This window comes from Labrus mixtus, chromosome 17 (genome assembly GCF_963584025.1).
Source record: "Labrus mixtus chromosome 17, fLabMix1.1, whole genome shotgun sequence".
In the NCBI taxonomy this organism is placed as follows: Eukaryota; Metazoa; Chordata; class Actinopteri; order Labriformes; family Labridae; genus Labrus; species Labrus mixtus.
Genome location: NC_083628.1, coordinates 2,104,796 through 2,125,416, shown reverse-complemented (window position 1 = coordinate 2,125,416; position 20,621 = coordinate 2,104,796). Strand labels below are relative to the sequence as shown.

The 20,621-nt window shown below is 41.9% G+C and overlaps 1 protein-coding gene across 2 annotated transcripts; it reads left to right on the top strand.

Moving 5' to 3' along the window:
• Positions 1–937: 937 nt before the first annotated feature.
• Positions 938–19,343, top strand: zgc:162472 (uncharacterized protein LOC553495 homolog). 2 transcript variants are annotated; one of them, XM_061060914.1, is made up of 28 exons: positions 938–1,041; positions 3,347–3,555; positions 3,648–4,281; positions 4,826–4,929; positions 5,085–5,150; positions 6,188–6,364; positions 6,604–6,737; positions 6,840–6,934; positions 7,040–7,094; positions 7,171–7,305; positions 7,471–7,698; positions 7,875–7,938; positions 8,024–8,332; positions 8,436–8,796; positions 8,991–9,125; positions 9,506–9,542; positions 9,635–9,748; positions 9,828–12,930; positions 13,527–13,684; positions 13,767–13,951; positions 14,830–14,893; positions 15,006–15,159; positions 15,262–15,397; positions 15,483–15,516; positions 15,616–15,720; positions 16,687–16,957; positions 17,051–17,345; positions 17,464–19,343. In XM_061060914.1, the coding sequence occupies exons 2-28, from the start codon at positions 3,353–3,355 to the stop codon at positions 17,572–17,574; spliced, it is 7,467 nt and encodes a 2,488-aa protein (XP_060916897.1). In that variant the 5' UTR covers positions 938–1,041; positions 3,347–3,352; the 3' UTR covers positions 17,575–19,343. The 2 variants fall into 2 exon arrangements, with proteins under 2 accessions (XP_060916897.1, XP_060916899.1); XM_061060916.1 differs by lacking the exon at positions 8,991–9,125.
• The last annotated feature ends 1,278 nt before the right edge of the window (positions 19,344–20,621 follow it).

The following is a 20,621-nucleotide window of genomic DNA, read 5'->3' as shown; positions in this document are numbered from 1 at the left end:
AAACAGAAAACTATTTATTTTCCATATAAAAATATTTGGTGGCTGGGGGATTCTTTTTCAAATCAGTCTTGGATATGTCAAAGATTATCCAAAATATTGACTTTGATGCATTGTTAGTTTTTGTGTAGCATTAAAATGTAGTTCCCTGTTTGGACATGGGGTGAAAATGTCCAATTTACAAAAACTGCTATAAAAATAGAACAGATTAATATTTTTTTTACTTTTTTTGCATAAATCTCTTAAACAACTCCAGCCCTGCTCAAAAATATCAAATATTGAGTAATTATCAGGAATTTAACCCTTCACATGCCAGTTTGATTACATGATTCTGGCATTTAAAGGGTTAAATTCCTGATGATTATTATAAAAGTAATTAACCAGAATGAAAAATACTGCATATGTGCGGCTTTATACGAATTTACAATCTAATAAAAAGTTGTTTTTTTAAGTTTATTTTTGGGCCTTTTATGCCTTAATATGAGAAACAGGGCAGTGAATAGAGTCATAAATCAGAGAGAGAGAGAGAAGAGTGAGGAAGGACGTGCGAGAGAAGCCATTGGTCGGATTCGAACCTGAGCCACCCGCTTGAGCACTGCAAGCTCAGTACATGTGGTGAGCGAACTAGCCACCTGCAACCCCAAATAAATAGTTTTTACATGCATTTTTACTGAATGCTTTTATTTCAGGTGAGCTTTATAAAATGGGTGTATTCATATGTTTACTTTAATAAAAATGTATCTTTATTAATCCCACAAATGAGTATCACAAACAATACAACAGGCTATACAAAAAAAATACAATGTAATGCTCATAATTCTTAACAACAAAAGCTAATGTTGCATGTACACTGCAGTATCTTGCCTCATCTACCATTCTGCAGCGTTCGGACTCCACTTCCCACAATCCCTTTCACTGCCGTCAATATCGCGTCAAGGAAAAAACATGGCGGATTAGTGTGTGTGCATGGGGGTCCGCTACTCGCCACTCGTCGACGACAAATGAACCTTTATTTCTCCAAGCTAACGACCTATTCTTGATCAGGTACGTTGTAGAAAGCGAAGTAAAACATGTAGACATTTAAAAAATGATTAATTTAGGAGTCTCTGCTTGTCCAAATCAACAAAAGGGCGGTTCAAGTCAGGAAGACTCTCACACTCAAACTGTTGTCATAGGAGTTTTTTTTAGCTCAGGTTTGTACATTTTTTTGCTCTTTGTGTCAAGTATTGAAACGCTTTTCTATGTTTCACACTCTGTTAGTTTACTAAAATGTAAAGGGGTTATCTCTCTGTCATTTTCGGTAACGTAACGGCTCTTGACGTAACTTAACGGCTGAACATCTGTCAACGTTACCGGTCCTGTCAGTCGACGAGTTGCTGAGCAGTCAGTTTTATTTACCACTATAAGTGATATTGTGACGTAAATATATAGATGTTAACGTTATTAAGTGACAGCCAAAGAGAGGTAGCAGGTTGTTTAAGATATTTGCTGTATATCTGCTGAACTAGTGGCTGCAGTTTCAGTGTTTACAGTGACCTACGTTATGCTCATACACATGCAGGTGTTATGACGAGAAATGTATCCCTGCCAAAACTGGCATGCACCTCGGTAGTGTTAGAAAACGTGTTTTTTTTTAAATGATTGATTCATTGATTGAGTAAATTTATTTCAGACATATCAAATAAAATCAAACATATCAAAAATACAAAACAAAATGAAAAGCACGAAAATACAATAAACAAAAAAAAACAATGTTAAAATTATTTCACAAAAAAATAAAAAGAATGATTTGGGGTTTTCTGTGATGACTAAGTATGAGAAGTTTATACCTACTAAACATTAAGTGTCTGTTGGGGATGTAACGATTCACTCAACTCACGATACGGTTCACGATACATCATTTACAAAATGAGAATGTAGATAAAATATGGCTGAAAAAGATTCCTTTAGACTCAGTGGTGTCCAAACTTTTTTTCTTGCGGGCCAAAATTGTCGTGTTAGAATCGCTCGTGGGCCACAGGTTTTGTTTTTTAAAATATAGTTGAAAAAATAGGAAGGCTTTGTAGATCAGAATCTAAAGAAACCCTTTAATAAAAGGAAATCAAATATTTAGATTTCTTCGTTCTACTTTATTTGTTTTTTTCTCAGAATCAAGCCTGTAACGTGGTTCAAGCTTTCTGCATTTAGCTCAGGTCATTAAATGGTTAAACAACAGTCCGCTTGTTTGCAAAAACTTTGCATACGTTTTTTTTCATAGTTTACAAGAAAATGTGGAAAATAGTAAAAGACAACAACATACATGTTACTGAACATTTTCTATTTTAGGAATATTGTTCAGCCCTTGTTAACATGAAAAAGAAAAATAAGATAATGTGCCGATCTTAATCGAGGCCTCGGGACAAAATCTTCTGATTCTTCCGCAAAAAATCTCCTCAAGGGCCGCAAATGGCCCTCGGGCCGCACTTTGGACAGCCCCCGGCTTTAGGCGCTGCAATCCCGCTTGTCGATGTAGTTTTGGCCTTTTAATGTTTTTTTCCTCGCAACAAGGGGGGGATTGGAGCTTCTCATCGTAGTGTCGATTAAACGCTGCATCATGTTGGTTGTGCTTTTTTGTGTCGTTCCCTGTCCTCCTGCAATATTTGCACACAGTTTTTGTCTCGTCTGTTTTCTTCTCACCTCTTGTCTTTTTCTGTCTTTGTCCTCCGACTTGTGAAGACAGTGGTGCATCCTCAGTTTCAAAATCTTGCTCTGCAGCTGCTGACGCTCACCATATTATTGCGATTCATTTTTCAGAGTACCGATGTGAATCTTGACACCTCTGAAACGATTTTACGATTAATCTTAACATCCCTAGTCTTTGTTGTTCTGTAGACTTGGTAGAAGAAGCTTTTTCATTAGCCTGCGTAATTATGACCTGCAGACAGTGTTTGACTCTGATTTGTCTGTCGAGTAAATTTAAGGGTGGGTGCACAATTTGGCATTTTGAATTGTCCTGAGGGGTGCGTGCAATATCTGGCAGGCATGCATTTCTTCTCATAACACCGGTGCTTACAATAAGTTTTTACACATGAAGTGGTACCAGGTAAAGGAAGTATTTTCAGCTTCCTGGTTTTCTGAACTTCACCATAACCCTTGAATTTGTTCTGAAGACAAAAACATTTGAATGTGTATTTAGCAAAGCAGCGTGGATCGTTTTTGTCCGTTTTTCTACAGATTCTTTTGTATGTTTTCTGCACTGTCCTTTATCTCTGACTGAGCTCTGTGAGGAAGCAGTTGTCAAGTCATGTAAATCAGGTTTCACTGCAGGAATGCTGATGCAGCTTGCTTGACTTTCTCTGTCTTTTTTTAGGACAAAATGTTTCGTCGATCAAGATTTAGTGTTCGACCCAATGTTGGTACAGCGGGGAGAACAGCAGCAACACCTCAGGAAGCCCCTTCAGCGAGTCAGGAGGCTGGTGGTGAGACCCCCAAAGACGTCAGTGAGAGCTGCACAACTGATGCTGCTGTGACAGAAAACAAGTCTGAGGCGACGCCTTCAGAAAAACCTACATCCACGGGGTGAGTTACAAGCATCAAGCTGTCAGTGTTAGAAATCTTGGCTGCATCTATTTGTCATGTGTAACAAAAAAAAATATTTATGTTATTATTAGGGATGGTAATGATCAAAATGGAGAAGGTACCAGCTCCTCAGCGGCGGTCCAGAGAAGGAAGCGGTTTTCCATCAAGCCGAAAGTGGCTCCAGGCCGACTGTCCACCCTTTCCCGGACGCCAAAGTCGCCCGCCAAGGCCGTCGCCGAAACCTCCATCTCAGACCTCGACAAACCGACAACATCCAGCCAACCTGGGACTCCAACTTCCCCCCGAGGACTCCAATCGCCAAGGCGACGGAGGTCTTCGGAGGACAGCAGGCAGCCCAAAGTGCAGCCCAAAGCCGTTATCTCATCAGACACTTCGGGACCTTTAGCTGACCCTTCAGCGGACGATTCACAAGAACAGACACATCTGCCAGCAGACAGTGGCAAACAGTTAGAAAGCACTTCAGACGGTCCAGTTAAAAAAGTCTCCTTTGCACAACCGGATAAAGTCCAACCCTCGCTAACAGACAAAGAAGCCACAGAGATATCGGAGAAAGCGAGGACTCTTGTCTCGTCTAAGGGCAGCCTTTCGGTGACATCTCCAGCGTTCTCCTTGAGCAGACTCCTGAACGACCCGTCGGACATGCAGAGGATCGCAAAGGCTCAAAAACTCAGAGAGCTACTCAGACAGGAGATGCACAGAGAAAAGGTAAGATAGATTATTTGTGAATGCACTCCACTTCATGTTAAAGGCTTTATATGTGATTTTTCACACTTAAATGTAGAAATCAAGTATATCCTCTGAAAATAACTCTGTGAGTCATGACTGTCTACAATGGGTGTAACACCTGAGTCCCACTGTCTGTGATGTTTTCAGAGTTTTCAGAGTCCTATCTTCACTTCGAAGATCTCACTATCTTCATCGCCCGGACTGCTGGCTGACTCCTCCCCTCGTGTATAAAAGTTGTTTAATTGAGGGACTAGAGAAAAGAAGAATAACATACTGTACTCACTGCTTAAGTGTGTTTCTAGATCACGCTCATTTCAGGTAAACGAGCATAATAAAGATCGCTAGCATTAGCATGCTAACACAACAATGCAGCACAAGTTTTTTTGGTTTCATGCTGGTGCTCAAGGGCGACATCTGCTGGATCAAAAAATCGCATATAAAGCCTTTAAATAACACTGTTGTTGAGTATTTAGTGTTAAAAAGATATCAGTGCTTCAAAGAGTTCTATAATTTGTTGTTGCAGGAGAAGAAGAAAATTAAGGTGATTAAAAAGGAATTTTCTTTGGATCCTGCTAAAATGACCATGAGGGATCTTATCCGTTACATGCCGGAGTCTAACCCCATGACGTAAGTGTTTACCTAAGACCCAGCTGCTCCTGTGTTTCATTCAATATAACACTCACTCCATATCTGCAGAAAAATCGATCTATTGATTGTCTTGGAATGTGTTCCACAAGAAGTTTGTCTTATGTGACTTTAATTTTTCAACTTGTTTTTACCAGATCTAGTCTCGAAGAAACCGTTATCGAGAACGAGACTGTGATCCCGCCTTCACCTGCAAGAGAAGCGTGAGTTCATTCCCCCTCATTTTCTAACACTCTGTCCCTCAGAGTTCAGTCGTTTACATGTTGTAAACAGTGACTAAAGAGGAACAACACTAAAGGAGCTTTATTTCTGACTTTCTGTGTTTGTTTGCATCAATGCTTGAATATTGAAAAAGTGAGACACAGTATGTTGCGTTCTGATATTTCATGATTGGAACATTTTGCATTTCAGTCAGCAACAAGCTTTATTTTTGGTCAAAATATAACATGAATCAAGCACCAGAGGAGGTTTGTGACCCTGTATAAACCAGCTCTCTCTGAACGCTCCGTTTTGGTGTGTGTGTCTCTTTAAATGCAATGACCCCCCCCCCCTGAGTTTTCCCAGTAGACATCACTCCGAGAATAAAAATGGCGGACCTGCGCAAAAGTTTTGCTCTAGGCTTGAGGTGGAGTCCATGGGTGGAGATACCAGGGGAGGGGAGGGGATTTCTTTTTTACCAGAATCCCACTGTGACATCACAAGGAGAGCACATTAGAAACAGAGCATTTTTCTCTGTGTTGTAAGACTTATGCAGACCACAAACAAAGGACTGGATGGGTTTATTTTTCACATTTTGTGGGTCAGTAGACACTCAGGTTACCCAAATATATGTTCAAAAACATAACATTCACAATATGTCCCCTTTAAACAAAACACAACATAATGGCAGCGACCGATACAACACCATGGCGTCCTAAAACTTCTAAAGCCTCGGAGCATTTCGCCCTGAGTGTTGCAAAGGAAATGACTGACCTGCATAACTTGTAAAACAGACCTTGCTCTTCATGGTAGCATGTCGGTAACACGAGCGACTTTGAAGAGGAAGTTCGTTGGACGTCTACTTTGACATTCCCTCACCTTAAAACCTTTCTCCTTATGCAGTCTGAATGATTGAACAGCCTGGATAGTGTTCTCCATGCAGGAAGAAATCTTAGAAAGACTTCATATGTTGACATCAGAAGTCGGTTAATGGCATGATAAAATATTCATAGCCACCTTTTTCTTTGTCCGATGTTTGCAGGTCACCAGAGAGAGTAAAGGAACCTGAACCTGTCCCTGAAATCACAAGCCCGAGGGAGGAGGAAGAGGAGGGGGCTCAGGAGGAGGACGGGGAGAACCAGGAGGACCAGGATGATTCGCTCATGGTGCCTCAGGTCAAAGTAGCAGAGGATGGCACACTGATCATCGATGAAGAGAGGTCAGTGGACTTCTTTAGAAACCAAAATAACATCTTTGTGTTTATTTAGTTCCCTGGGATTTCTGTGGATAAATATTTAAACCCTTGTGTTTATCTCAACTTGATAAAATTGATTGTATACAAATGCTTTGAAACTTTCCTCACAACATGTGATATTACTCAAACATAGCTACCTTGTTCTTATAGTGGAGATATAATTGCTGTCTTAACAATACCTTCAACCCCAACCCTTGTCCCAGTCTGACAGTGGAAGTCCTGCGAGCCAAAGGGCCGAACCCAGCTAACGATCGGGACCCCATCTTTGAACGAGGCTCCACTACAACATACGCAAGCTTCAGGAAACCGACCTATTCCAAGCCCTGGTCTAGTGAAGGTACAGCCACTTTATCTCAAAGGAACCTGACTTGATTCCTTTGTGATGCCTTGTACGTGTTATTTAAAACATTGCTGTTATTGTTTTTTTTTTTTACATCAGAAACCGACATGTTCTTCCTGGCAATCAGCATGGTGGGGACGGACTTTTCCATGATTTGTCAGCTGTTTCCTCACAGATCTCGATCGGAGATAAAGGTCAGAGCAGAAAACAGACAAAAAAATAAAATAACTCTTGAAAGAAAAAAACAAAATCAAGTCAAGCTGCTTTTCTAAATACACATTCAAATGTTTCTCCTTCAGAACAAATTCAAAAAAGAAGAACGAGAAAATTCCTGGAGGGTTGACAAAGCTTTCAGTGAGTATTCAGCAGGACATTGTAGATGTTTTCCTTGTTATCTTTGATGCATCATTTAATTGGTAAACTTTTGTAGGAGAGAGGCGCAAACTGGACATAGAGTATTTCTCTAAGCTGCTGGAGAAGATCCTAGAAGTTCAGAAAACCAGGAAGAAACTCAAATCTGTCACTGTGAAGAATTCTCCCAAGAAGGAAAAGAAAAAGAGAAAAAGTATGTTTTTTAATTTCCTTATTTCATCATGTTTATTAATCTGTGAAATGTCTATTATTGGTAAAGTCTCTTGAATATTTATTTTTGATGGACAGGTTAACACTTTTTGTCCTTGGGTTTTGTTTTAATTTGAACAATCCTTTTGTTTTTTAATTCCCTCTAAAGGCAGAAAAAACTCAAAGAAGTTGAGTGATGTTGAGGAGGAAGATGAGGACAATGAGAACAGCCTACCTGACTTGGAGGGGGAAGGAGAAAAAGAAAACGAGGACCTCTGTAATGAAGGAGGAGCCGAGGTTTCTAAGCTCAAAAAGAAACGCAAAAGAAAGAGCGACGCCTCGAAGGAGGAGCCAAAAGACAAGAAAAACAAAGCGGGTAAAAAAGACAAGGAACAAGGTACAAAGTCATTTGACATTCAAGGATTCCTTGAAATTTTCTTGAGTTAGGATTGTGTACACAAACAGCTCATGTTGTATTCTATCAATGCTTCTGTTTCTGGTGCAAGTGACTTTTAAAATTCCAATGAGGTTGCATTGCTTGCATCGTAATTCTTTTTGTGTTTTTACACTCAGATGATTCCTGCATACCAGAAGACACTGAAGCAGCACTTCCCGCGGAAAACACAAATTCAGACATGTAATGAAACTTTTTAAAATGTTGTTCAAATGTAAGATTTTTGTGCACTGTGAGCTGGAATAGAATTGTTTTCTTTTATGTTCAGGTCTGAGAAGAGTGGGGATGTGAATGCAGCCAAGGACACTACAATTAAGCCGGCTAAACTGTCTCGAGGCAAAGCACCAAAACCACTTTTGCCTTTGGGCAGGAAGTGGGGCAAAAAGCCTCCCAAAGCCTCCACAAAGGCCGGAGATGCTGCGTCCGATAAGGGGGACGAGAGTGAGATAGAGGGAACATCCGAGGAGCAGTTAAACAAAGATGCATCACCTCTAAAACAAGCAAATAAAAAGTCAGACAATGATGACAATTCCTCTGAAGAAGAGGAGACAACTGTTCAACCTGTAAGACCCACCAGGTACAATGATTTGTCATTTTATCAAGAGGCATTCCAACATCTATTCCCAAAGACATATAAAACCATTAAGAGTTCTTCATCAGTGTGTGATTGTGTTTTGTAGATATGGGAGAGTGCCCAAACCAACTAAGCCCTTGAACTACCCAGCCAGAGAGGATGCACACTCCTCTGCATCTGAAAGCACTTCTGCCTCTTCTGCTCGGCCTGAACCCAAACCCCCTGCCAAGAGAGGAAGAACGTCAAAGGCCCAATCAGCCCAAGAGTCCAAAAAGCCCAAACTGGTCACCCTCAGGGCCACTCAGTCAGACTACAGCGATGAAGACAATGACGAGCAGTGGGAGGAACAAGTGGCGTCGCAGCCTGCATGTGGCTCCAGTAACGACAGCAATGCACCGGCATTTGTGCCTGCCAGCCTGCGCTCCCCACATCCGATGATGTCAGAAGTGGAAGAGACTATGGAGGAGGTATGAGACACTCTTCAGCGATTATGCATTGCAGAAACATACACCTTCCATTACTTTTATTTTGTAGCTTCATAAAATCAGTTTGTTTGTGATTTCATCATCTTTGTGGGCATGTGTTTTATGTTGTGCATGATTTTTTTCATTCCATAATTCAAACCCTCCACTCTTGACTCCCCCCCTCATCCTGCACGTAGCTTGATATCTTGGCCAATATGCCTGATGTGTTGGGCATCTCCCAAGATGCTATGTGCCCTGATGCCTCTTGTGAGCGGGCACAAAATGAGACAGGCACAGCTGAACCCTGTGAACACCAATTGGACCTGCTAGTTGTAAGTGTTCCATGCATAAAACCCAACTACCAGTTAGAGCAAATCCTTATTCCCAGTTACTCTCAAATTTACATTTGTATACAATTTCTAATATCTGCTTTTTATTATCTACACAACAAAGTTTATTTTTTGGCACATAAAAAGCAAAAACTTTTAGTTTGAAGAATAAGGATGCAGTCTCCATATTTTGCACAAATGGAACAACTTGCATTTTTTTGTGTCCTGTTGAAATCTAGTTTTAAAAACTCTGCAAAAGTGTAACTGGAGCTATTGTAATAGACATTTTTCCATATATATATCACATCATTTCACAACTAGTCTGGCTTGTACAGTGTAAGAGGAGTTCATTTGACTTACAATACATGTTTTTCCCCCAACAGGATGTTATAGAATTCCTTTCTTCAGAACACTCAGAAGGTATGTTGAAAGGCTTGACAGTGGAAATCCAGTTTTGACAATACATTTACATGGTATTAGAGTTAATTTTTTTGTGCATCATTTAATTGCAGTAACTGAAGACGAGAGCTACAACGAGGCCGCTCAGACCTTGTTGACCATCGGCAATCTGGCTCACCTCTCTCAACCAGACCAGAATCAATTAGTCACACCAGAACAAACAACAGGTAAGAAACCAAAATGTTACATTGAATTAAGAGGATTAAATTACCTGCATACTAAACGTCTCTTAATGTTCACTTGCAGAGACGATATCAGTAAATCTGAGTGAAGCTAGTCCACACCTGGAAGAAGAGATTGCATCAATGCCTTATGCACAAGAAGAAAACAGTGCCACTCCTTTTATGTCTGCAACCTCTGGCCACGGAATCACAGAAACCTCAGAAACCACTTTGGAGCTACAAAGTAGCACAACAGACGATGATGGCTTGCAAAGTAGTAATCAGCAGACTGGTACTGATGTGGATCCTACCACTAAATTACATGCAAGTCCAGAGGGTTCAAAGAAAGACTCTACACCAGCCAAGAGGGGACGATTATCCAAGGTGAAACCAAAACCTAACCTAGGCCGAGCCTCGAGGGCTGCCCAGTCGCAATCCCAACCTGACACATCTATTGCTGAACAGAGCCATACAGATTCCCCAAACCTTGTTCAAGCCACTGGGATACTATCAGCTGCAGAAGAAATCCCTGAAGTAGTATCCCACCATGAAGACATGTTGAAAGATGACAATGTGCACTTGAGTTGTTCAGACGTCAAATTTACAGAAAAGCAATCTGGCAGACAGGAGAGGTCCGATGCAGCAACATCAGGTCCAGAGACGCAAATAATCAAGGACAGCGGAGACTCATGGTCCACAGACGTCATGCCCGAATCTCGTGTTTGGACCACTCAAAGTAGCACAAATAATCTGGTGACATCTGACACAGCAGTCCAAGATTTACAGATTGGACTACCGACAAATGTAGACTCAGCCTCAGTCCAAGAAAGCAGTGAGCATCTGGCTTCAGGTGTAACATCTGTAGAAGATTTACCTGACAGTCAGAAACAAGAGAGTAGAAGTGCATCTCCTCCCAAGACCGGGATAAGTCGATTCCAGAAAGTCAAACCAAAACCCAACCTAGCAAAGTCTTCAAGAGCCGTACGTTCTAAACCTCAAACGACCAAAGAAACTGTAGAGAAAGACCCCAACCCATCTCCAAACATTGAAATCCCTTCAGCAGAACCCACCTCTCTTGAAAAACCAGGTCAAGGACTTGTTTCTGATTCCTCACCTTCATTGGAATTTGGCCCTGCTCTTACTTTGTCAGAGGAAATACCTAAGATGGACAAGAAGAAGACAGTTGTTGGACTCGTTGGTGGTGAGGATAATTTGGGGATGACCACTTTACACCAGGATTCTTCAGAAAACCAGAACGTTTCTGTAGCCCCATCGAGTACAGAACAGGCTGCAGAAGAAACAAAACCAACACCTAAGTCCACAGAAGGGGGCGGTGGTAATCAGCTGAAATCAGACACCGTAGTTACAGAATCACAAGGGTCTAACAAAGACTCTGCTCCTGTTGTGCCTGCAGAAGTTTTACCTGTCAGTCAGAAACAGGATAACGAAGGAGCATCAACTTGCAAGACCACGATAAGTCGATTCCAGAAAGTCAAACCCAAACCCAATGTAGCACAGACATCAAGAGCTGTACGTTCTAAACCTCAAACGACCAAAGAAACTGTCGAGGAACAATCCCAGCCAACTCAAAACCCTGACGTCCATGAAAAAACAATAGACGTTTTTGTAGAACAAACTTGCATCCCATTAACTGAAAATCCGAGGGAAGGCGTTGGACTTGCTCCAGATCTAATGCCATCTTCGGTTCCAGGAACTTCTCTTGCACCCACGGAGGAAATGACTACAATTGAGCGGGAAAAGAAAGAAATTGGAGCTGCTCGTTGTCAGTTTGAACCTGGTTCAGCAACATTTGACCAGAGACCCACAGAAAGTCAGATCTCATCTGAAGCCCAGTTTGATACAAATCAGACTACCAGAGATACAACGTCAACATCTCAGCCCAAGGTGCAAGATTTGGTGCCTCATGTTGGGACAACTGAAAGTAGCTCTAGAGATTTGCAAACATGTGTGGTCACAGAATCCTCAGGTGACCAGGGGTCAAATATAGACTCAGTTAAACACGATTTTCTTGTCAGTCAGAAACATGAGAGTGAAGATGCATCCTCCCCCCAGACAAGAAGAAGTCGATTCCAGAGATTCAAACCAAAACCCAATGTAGCTCTGACATCAAGAACTGTACGTCCTAAACCACAAACCACTAGCAACGTTGTAGAGAAAGACTCCATTGAAATTCCAAAACCCACACTACAAGAAGAAACAAAGGTTGAATTTTTGGGCCAACCAGCCTGCAGGACATCTCCTGAAAAAACAAGTGAATGCACTGGTCCTGCCCCAGATGATGTATGGTCATTGGATTTGGGATTTCCTCCTTCACCCAAAGATAATGTTTCTATAAATGAGGAGAAAAAGACAGATGTTCAAGATCTTGGTGGTGGGACAGTCCCTCCTGGACAGCTAGGACAAAATGAAAGTACTGTCTCTGCTTTGGTTTCAAAATCTTCACTGGAATCACGCTCTACTCAAAAAGCATCGGAGGACTTATCTTCAACTGAGGAGCCGGTGACAGATGTTGGACTGGACTCAGGCTCGGAGGGCTCACAACAGAGTGTAGCTCAGGGAAGGCGACGGGTTCCCAGAGTCAAACCCAACATTGGATCGTCAACCAGAGCTAGACAGACTCAAATGCAGTCAGATGATACAAGTAAACCTTCCCAACAATGCCACAAGGACATACCAGAAAATAACAGTCAACAAAGGGAACTGGAATCCACAGACAGAGACAGCAAGGACTTAAAGACGACGCAATGTTCCTTACATACAGAACTTCTCAGCTCAACAAAGTCTGCAGAGTCTGTAGATATCTTAAATGACAAGGCTGTGTCTTCGTCTGCTGATGACTCAGTTCTTGAAAATAAAACCACTGAAAAATCCAACGTTGAATGGGACAAAATGCCCACCAGCGACAAGGTGGAGGCTGGACCTGCTGCACATTGGGACCTCAAACAGGACACATTTATTGAAGCAATAGAAACGAATACCCAACCAACAGAGATTCCTATCTCTGATGCTCAGTCTTCAGAAGGAGGCTCCGCAGAGTCACAAATTAAATCTTATCTCCCTACTAATAACCAGTCCACATCAGATTCAGAGGGAAGCACTCAGCTGCCAAAGTCACAATGTCAAGAAGTCCAACAATATCCTGAAGCCAATCAAACAACTGCACAAAGGTAAGAATTTAAATGTATTTTGTGTAAGAATGTAAGACAATCCAAATAGTAGGAGTGGGATAAAATATCGATTTTGCAATTTATCATTGTCCTAACTAACGGTGACACAATAATCAAGTTGCTGGTGCTAAATATTGGTATTTTAATCGAAAAGACAATTTGGTGCTTTGGATTTCCCAGGCAATTTCACTCACTATGTCACTACTTCACGACTCCTCAGGGGGGAGTCTATGACATGAATAATGGCAACATTGATGGAAATTAAATTGACCAAAGAAGTTGACAGTAGGATAGAGATAAAAAATGGAAATTGCAGTGAATAAATACAATTTTCCTGCTTTTTACTTTTTTGGGTGAATTTTAGAGTCTTCTGTTCTGATTTTCTTGCAATATATCAACTATTGGGAACGCTGTATGGTGATATAATCCTTATTGTGGGCATCATATCTAGTATTACATTGTGTCATGAGTTACCCGGGGATCCTCACCCGCACTTGAAACTGTTATTGTCTTATTTTCAACCATTTTCAAACCACCATAAAGGAAGTATTCGATGGATTCTCCTCTAACATTGTTCGTTTGTTTTCCACTTAAAGCACTCCCAAAGATCATTTGGAACAAACAGACTCTTCAAAGTCAAGAAGAGACCCTCTGAGTCGTAGAGGCCGGTATGTAAAACCCAAACCTAACCTTGGACGCAGTCGCCAACCTCCTCAGTCCCAACAAGTCCAGGACGCAGAGCAAGCAGAAGCAGGTATGACTCAGTAAGAAAATCAAGTCCCCTTGCCCCACAAAGGATCAACTTGTTAAAAGCTAATGGTCCTTTTTTTCCATAGATTCTGTTCCTACCTCAGAAGGTGTGGATGCCTCGGTTTCTCACGGAGCTCTGCCTGAACTTCAACCTGACATTCAGGAACAAGTAGAAGAAGCTCTTAGCCAATTAAGTAGCCAGAATTTACCTCCAACTGTTGCTGGAGCCTCGTTTGGCTGTGTATCAGAAGCACAGGACCATTCGACTCAGGTAAGAGATGAGATCTAAATATATATAGATCTTAGAAAGATATTGGTTGATTTATCGATATTGGAATTTTTGTTCTCACTAATATCAGCATCGGCCCTCAAAATCCTATATCAGTCTGGCTTTATTAATTACTTTAGCTTGTCAACATTATGCTATGCGGCATCAATTTAATGGAAATGGCGTTTGAGTGGGGTAGCATCCTTCAAAGGACCAGGCCAATGAGGGACCCAGCCTTCGTAGCCCCGTGTAGACCGCTCAGGTTGTTCTGCAATGAGACGGTCTATGGAGGATTTCCTGTTTGTCCAGCTGTTCCTGCCTTTACCTTCTCATTACTAAGCGCTGCTGCTGTTGCCTAGCAACTTCTACAGCTGCACCAGAACTAGCTAGATTAACCAACTTCACCAATAAATAAAGTTTCAAGGCGCCTTTCTTTTTATAAGATAAGATATGTATTGCTAGCTTTTTGACTGAGTTGAAACCATTTATTTAGAAGTTTAATCGTTGACCTCTTGGATGCCATTTCCTTTGAGTTGGCACGCAATGAATGTAGGGATATGTAGTTCCACAAAAGATGCTCTGGATTCCTCCTCTGTGGCCCTGGGAAAGTTGGACACATTAGTCAGCCGAAGGAGCCTTTGAAATGGGACGGCCTTCGACGCACCCCCGAGATACAATTGGTTTTCAAATGTGTCCTTTGAAGGATGCAGCGCCTGGATTGAAACAGACAACTACGCTATGTAGTACCAACATTACAAGTCATTTCAGGGATTAATACAAATCATCCAAAGTCCTGTGATTTATGTGAAAAACCTCTTAACTGCATGTCATTTATGGATCAATCCTGAAATTTGTGGCTTTGATTCTTTTTCAAATCCCAGGATGCACCACTGCCAAGTACAGAAGAGTCTTTCAGTGATCCCAGTTTCTCAATATTTCCAGACAGTAAGTCAACAATTGATCACTCACACCTGTTAATTCTGTACTCGTAATTATTGGCTAAAAGTCCTCTCTCTCTCTCTCTCTCTCCCTCTCCCTCTCTCTCTCTCTCTCTCAGTGCTGTCAGGGCAGATGCCTTCTGACTCGGAGGAAAAGTTTATCATCCTCTCTCTGATTGAGATCCCAGTCTGCCAACAAGAAGAGATGTTGCAGAGTGTGCCTGAGCCTCTTCCTTGTCCTCCTGTCACAGAGGCGTCGATACAGCAGCGGAGGTCGGTGCCTTCTCTAGATGAGTTGGTCGTCCCATACTTGGGAGGATGTTTGATTTCTTCATTTGGTGTCTGATTCTAACATTCTTGTACCTGCATCAACAGTGTTCCTGCAGAGTGTTCGACAGCTACAGGAGTTGAGAGTCTTTCTAGCGCTGCTCTCACTGTGTCCATGGAGGAGAGCGAGGAGACCGGCCTCATCAACGCCAAAGATTCTGGATCCAACTCCACTACTTGTACGGTAAGTGAACTTGCATGGAGCCACTTGTTGCTTCAATGTGATCAAATATCTGTATTTGTCAGCCATTTACTTTTTCTCACATTAGGGTTCAGTCCCTGAGAATCAAGGGGATCCACAAGGTACAGTGATCGCACTATTCTGTCATTTACTTTAACAACTACAACTGGCTGTTATTAGGAAAAGTGAATGTGTATTTATTGTTGGTATTTTTGGAACAGAGAGTACTACAGTCCAGACATCCACATTACCAGAAACCGTGGAGGGTACTGAGGAGACTGAAACCCCGCCTACCAAGCAGAAACTTCAGGGTACAACAAGAAGAGGTACACAGTTACTGAACACAAAACAGTTTACATGTACGAGTTTGAACGCTACTAAACACAGCCTGTAAAAATAGATTCTTCCAGATACATTTAGAAAATCCAAGGCAGTAATGTCTGAATTCATAACGTCATAAGGAGGTGCACACATATTGGAAATGCTATCTCAACCTAACTTTTTAATCAATCTACAAACAGTCACAGAGGTGGAGCTGTGGAGGCCTTAAGCGTCATCGCAGACAGCTGCAACGCACCCACCTGCCGAGCCCCTAATTCTGCAAAATGATGCTTTACTCAAAGCCTTAATTCAAATTTATTCATTTTGGGATTTCTGCTCATTTGAGTGTGTGATTTCAAAAAAAATAACATCACATGCATTAGGGCCCCGTGTCCACCTAGTGTCTTTTCTGAGCTCCAGTGTCTTTTTAAAATTCAATGGGTAGAGAGCGTTCGCAGCAGAGCGTCTTTTTTCCAAGCGTTCCGCCTTTTTTGAGCAGCCGCTCCGAGTGAAATATACCCTAAGTTAAGAGTAAGAAAGGGAAAAAGCAAGTTAAAAGTATGTTAATCATGTTCCTGTGAAAAACAAATCCGCTAGCTTTTCATCCGAGCATCCTTTTACTAATGTGAGAAATTCTGTTTATTTGATGGATTGCCCCTTGAGATGAACCATCTCGTTTTCGAGGGGGGTCCAACACAAAAACAAAAACAGAACAGTACAGTGTGATACAGACAGTCAAGCACAAAATACACACTAAACATAAAGGCTCTCAAACACCCATCCGCCCACGTATCCCTCCCGCAAAGCCACAGCACCCACACAAAATCATCAGAGGTAGATGCACAAAATGACATATGCGATCAAGAAAACAAAAAGATATGATATTAAAGGGGCAAGAAGACATTACCATTACCACTTATCACATGCACTTTCAGAATATTTGGCTGATCTTTATGTGTTCATACAAACAGCCAAACGGCAGGTAAAGCCCAACACTTCAAGGAAGCAACAAGCCAGCACGACTGTCACTGCTGAGGAAGAAGAAGAGTCACCCCCGCTCCAAACAAACACCACTGAGGAGTCAGAGCTCCCCGGGCTTTCTGTGCAGCCAAGAGAATCTGACGAGCAGCAGCAGAAGAAGAAAGGTGGCAGCCGTAAAGAGGGTTCAAAGAAAGCTCCAACTGGTTCAAAGGACGCTGAAGAAAGCAGCTCAGCACGACCGACAAGAGTAACCCGTAATAGGTGAGGAAAAAAGTGTGAAAGTTTATTAGTCTGGATCAGATTTCCCCTAGTTTCCATGTCGATGTTTATTTTTATTTTCCCGCTGCCTCACAGAAATCCCAAAGGCTCCCTTCCTGAGACGAACAACACGGCCCCTCCGAGCTGTTCTACGCCTGCGAGAGCAACATCCAAGGCTCAGAAAGTCAAAACTCCACGTGCAGCAAGAAAACAATCCGCACCAGAATCTGAAGCCTCAACATCTCATGAAGTCGCTCCCACATTCAGCTCAGTAGAAACCTTAGAGGAACAACCCCTTTCAACATCTCTGACAGAGCTGAACATCAGCCAGACGTTTGACTTCGGACAGGGCTTGGACCCGGGGCTCACTCCGTCTCAGTCTTTTCTTGACGTAAGAAGGGTTAAAGTACAGATCAGGGAATGGAGATTTATCGTACTTCAGTTGAATTTTTGCACACTTCTTGTCCAGTTTAATAAACCTGATCCTCATTATGTCTTCTTCCTTTCAGGTGTTTTCCTCCCAGCAGAGTCTGGATCTGGACGGCAGCTCGATAGAAGAGGCCACCAGCGTGTCTCAGTACTTCTTAAGTGACATTTTTACAGACGTGGAGGAGGGCTGAGAGCCACAGAGAGGTGAGGTGAGAGACCGGACCTGCCACTGGCTTGCTTTTTAAATCTTTTTAGTTGTGTTATATTTGTAAAGTTTAATTTATTACAGAAATGTTTTGTTGTTTTTTTGCTGTCAGTTATGATGTGAAGATAAATTTACTTAAATGACAAAATTCATTTATTTTTTCTTTCACAAGCACTTTGAATATGTACATTAATTGAATTACTCTGAAGTTCCTTCTTGTTGAAAAGCCATTAGATCAAATAATAACTAGTTTGACTCACTTTGGCAGCTTATCCCCAATCACTCACTTAAGCTAGCTACACACTAGAAGATTTTAGGCCTCCCAACGATCGGACAGGGGAGGGGCGTGGCCTGATTCAAGACTTGTTAAGAGCAACTATTTGTCCAAATATCCTCAAGTGTGTTGTGTCAATACGATCATTATGCTGATCCTGTTGGAGCGCCCCAATCTAGAATCACGGGTCGTGCTGCCTCCGACTTAATGCCCGCAATAGCCAATGAGAGCAAGCAGACCGGGATGCATCACCAATCGGGTTTTCGCGTACTTGTTCAGCTCACAATAGTGTTGTAGTCAAGACCACATTAACTAAGACCAAGACATACCCGAGACCAGAGTGCTCCAAGGAGACTCAGACAAGACCAAGACCGAGACCATAAATATCTCAGCTTCTTGTGTGCAGGGGGCGTGTCATTCACTTAGACCGTAACACCAGGAAAGGTTGCATCCGTAACCGTTGGATAAAAGTCAAACTAGAAAAGCCTGAAAGAGACTTTTTCCTTCTAATCACAGGAATGACGTTAAAATAGCCCGTCAGTGGTGGTCTTGATTTAAAACCCAGAGTCCGCCCAGTCTGAGACCTGGACCTTCAAAAAGTGGTCTTGAGACCAAAACTGATTTAGAGTACTACAACACTAGCTCACAAACATGACGGGGAACATAAACATTTCTCGTGTAAGACATACCGCAATATGGCCGACTGATGTTGATCGTCCTCCATATTTGTAGTTCTTCATCACGCAAGGTTCTGTGGGATGTCGTTACTTCAAACAACCGGTGTGTGGTCTCTTGGTCTGGCTGAGTCGTGTGTGTTCGGAGGATTATAATTAAAAAAATCAGTAACTCTCGTCTCGTCTGTGGTCTCCCACGTTTTTAAAATCCTCTAGTGTGTAGCAGGCCTCAGTATTAAGCCTCGGACTCCCTCATTTGGTACCTGTAAATTTAAATATTGTACAAATATGAACTAGTTAGCGATGTTTGTCTTTCATACCTTTTCTGTTTTCACACTCGCAAAGACAGAAGTCTCAGGAAGAACAACAGATTACTTGACATCATGTACAGTTGTATGTTCGAATTTGTAAAATGTCTCTTGTTTATTTTTGAGCTCATTGTAAAACATCTGTTGTAATAAGAAACGCTTCTTTTTTTATTTGACACGAACAGTCTTTAATTAGCTCGTTTTTTATAAAACAAAGACAAGGCCAGGAGCTGTAAAAGCATAACGTTACACACCTCTGTATCACCGTGTACAGAGCCGAGGTTGTTCAACTTTGTTTACAGAACTTTCAGCAGTCTTTTAATTTCACTGTGAGAATGTGTTCATTGGTCCTATACAGATGTTCAGCATTCAGATTTATTATGTTTGATACCTAAAACAGAAAACACTTCACTTGTTCTTCACTTTAGATGTTCCCCTTGTTGTTTACAGTAAAACCTGGAATTATGTAAGATATGAATAAAATGTATTCTTCGACCACCACTCGATTCAGTCTGTGCAGCCGCCATCTTGTTTTATTTCATCTTGTGATGCGTTCACTGTCTTCTCTGAAAACAACTGGGTAACACTTTAAATTATGGTCACAATATTCACCATTAACTAGTTGATTATTAGCATGTTAGCAGCATACTGGTTGCTTATTAGTCCTTATTAAGCACTTATTAGTACCTCACTCCAGTGGTTCCCAAAGTGGGGGTCGGGACCCCCTGGCAGGTCGCAAGACACTGAGAAGGGGGTCGTGAGATTCCTTCCAAAAACAAACAAAAATAGAAAATGGTTAAATTTGCTCATTATATCTATTATTGGGAAAATACATACAAAACAACTAGTTAAAGTTTTTGAACATGAGTTATTATATTAATATGCTTTGCTTAGTTTGGCCCTCATGAGGGGAACATGAGGAAGTATTCAGGAAAATGCAGGCACTAAAACTGTGTCATTGTTTTTGTTTGCCAGTATTTTCTGCTCTGCTCTTTCCTTTATTCTTTGAAAACGTTGTATTAAACGCATTACTGATACAAAGACTGTCATCATAGTGTGGGACTCTGTTGTTGGTCTGCCATGTTGGGGCGTCCTTTTTACCTGATGTTTTGCCTCCTGAGACCCCGCCAAACTCCCTACTGTGAGGGACCTGTGAAGGCCGTCTCAGAAGGATTGGACTGTCCTGGCATTCTGTAGAACCTTGTGTGAAAACACCTAAAGAGACTGTATATGTTAAAGTTGAAATTGATCTGCTGTAGTCAGGGAAGACATCTCTCTGTGTTGTCGTCCTAGTTCTCTAGTGTGGCATTTGACACAATTGACTGTCACATCCTCTTACAGAGTCTGGGACCATTAATTGGCATTAAAGGAGCAGCGTTAAGCTGCTTTAAATCCTGTCTATAAGATCTGTGTCAGTTTGTGATTGTTTACTTTGAATACTCTATGACACCAAAAGTTGGTCATGCAGTCCCACAAGGTGCAGAGCTAGAACCGCTTCTTTTTTACCAGACTTCCTTCTCTCCCCAGCAACCTTTTCCAGCTCCTTCTGGAGTATTCTGCGGTGTTCCCAGGCTAGACGGGATATATAATCCCTCCAAGGAACTCCGGGTCTACCCTGGGGTCTCCTCCCAGTTGGTCGTGCCCGGAAGACTCCACAGGGAGGCGTCCTAATCAGATGCCCAAACTGGCAACTGGCTTTGCATCGAACTGAACTCTTATTGTGATTTGACGATGCAAAATTCAACGATTTTCTGTATGAACAATGGGATTTCTTTTG

Bases quoted from the DNA above. Each gene is read 5' to 3' on its own strand.
- zgc:162472 (XM_061060914.1), top strand. From the start codon at position 3,353: ATGTTTCGTCGATCAAGATTTAGTGTTCGACCCAATGTTGGTACAGCG. The intron at 7,095-7,170 runs GTGAGTATTCAG...AAACTTTTGTAG, and splicing joins GAGGGTTGACAAAGCTTTCA to GAGAGAGGCGCAAACTGGAC. The intron at 8,333-8,435 runs GTACAATGATTT...TGTGTTTTGTAG, and splicing joins CAACCTGTAAGACCCACCAG to ATATGGGAGAGTGCCCAAAC.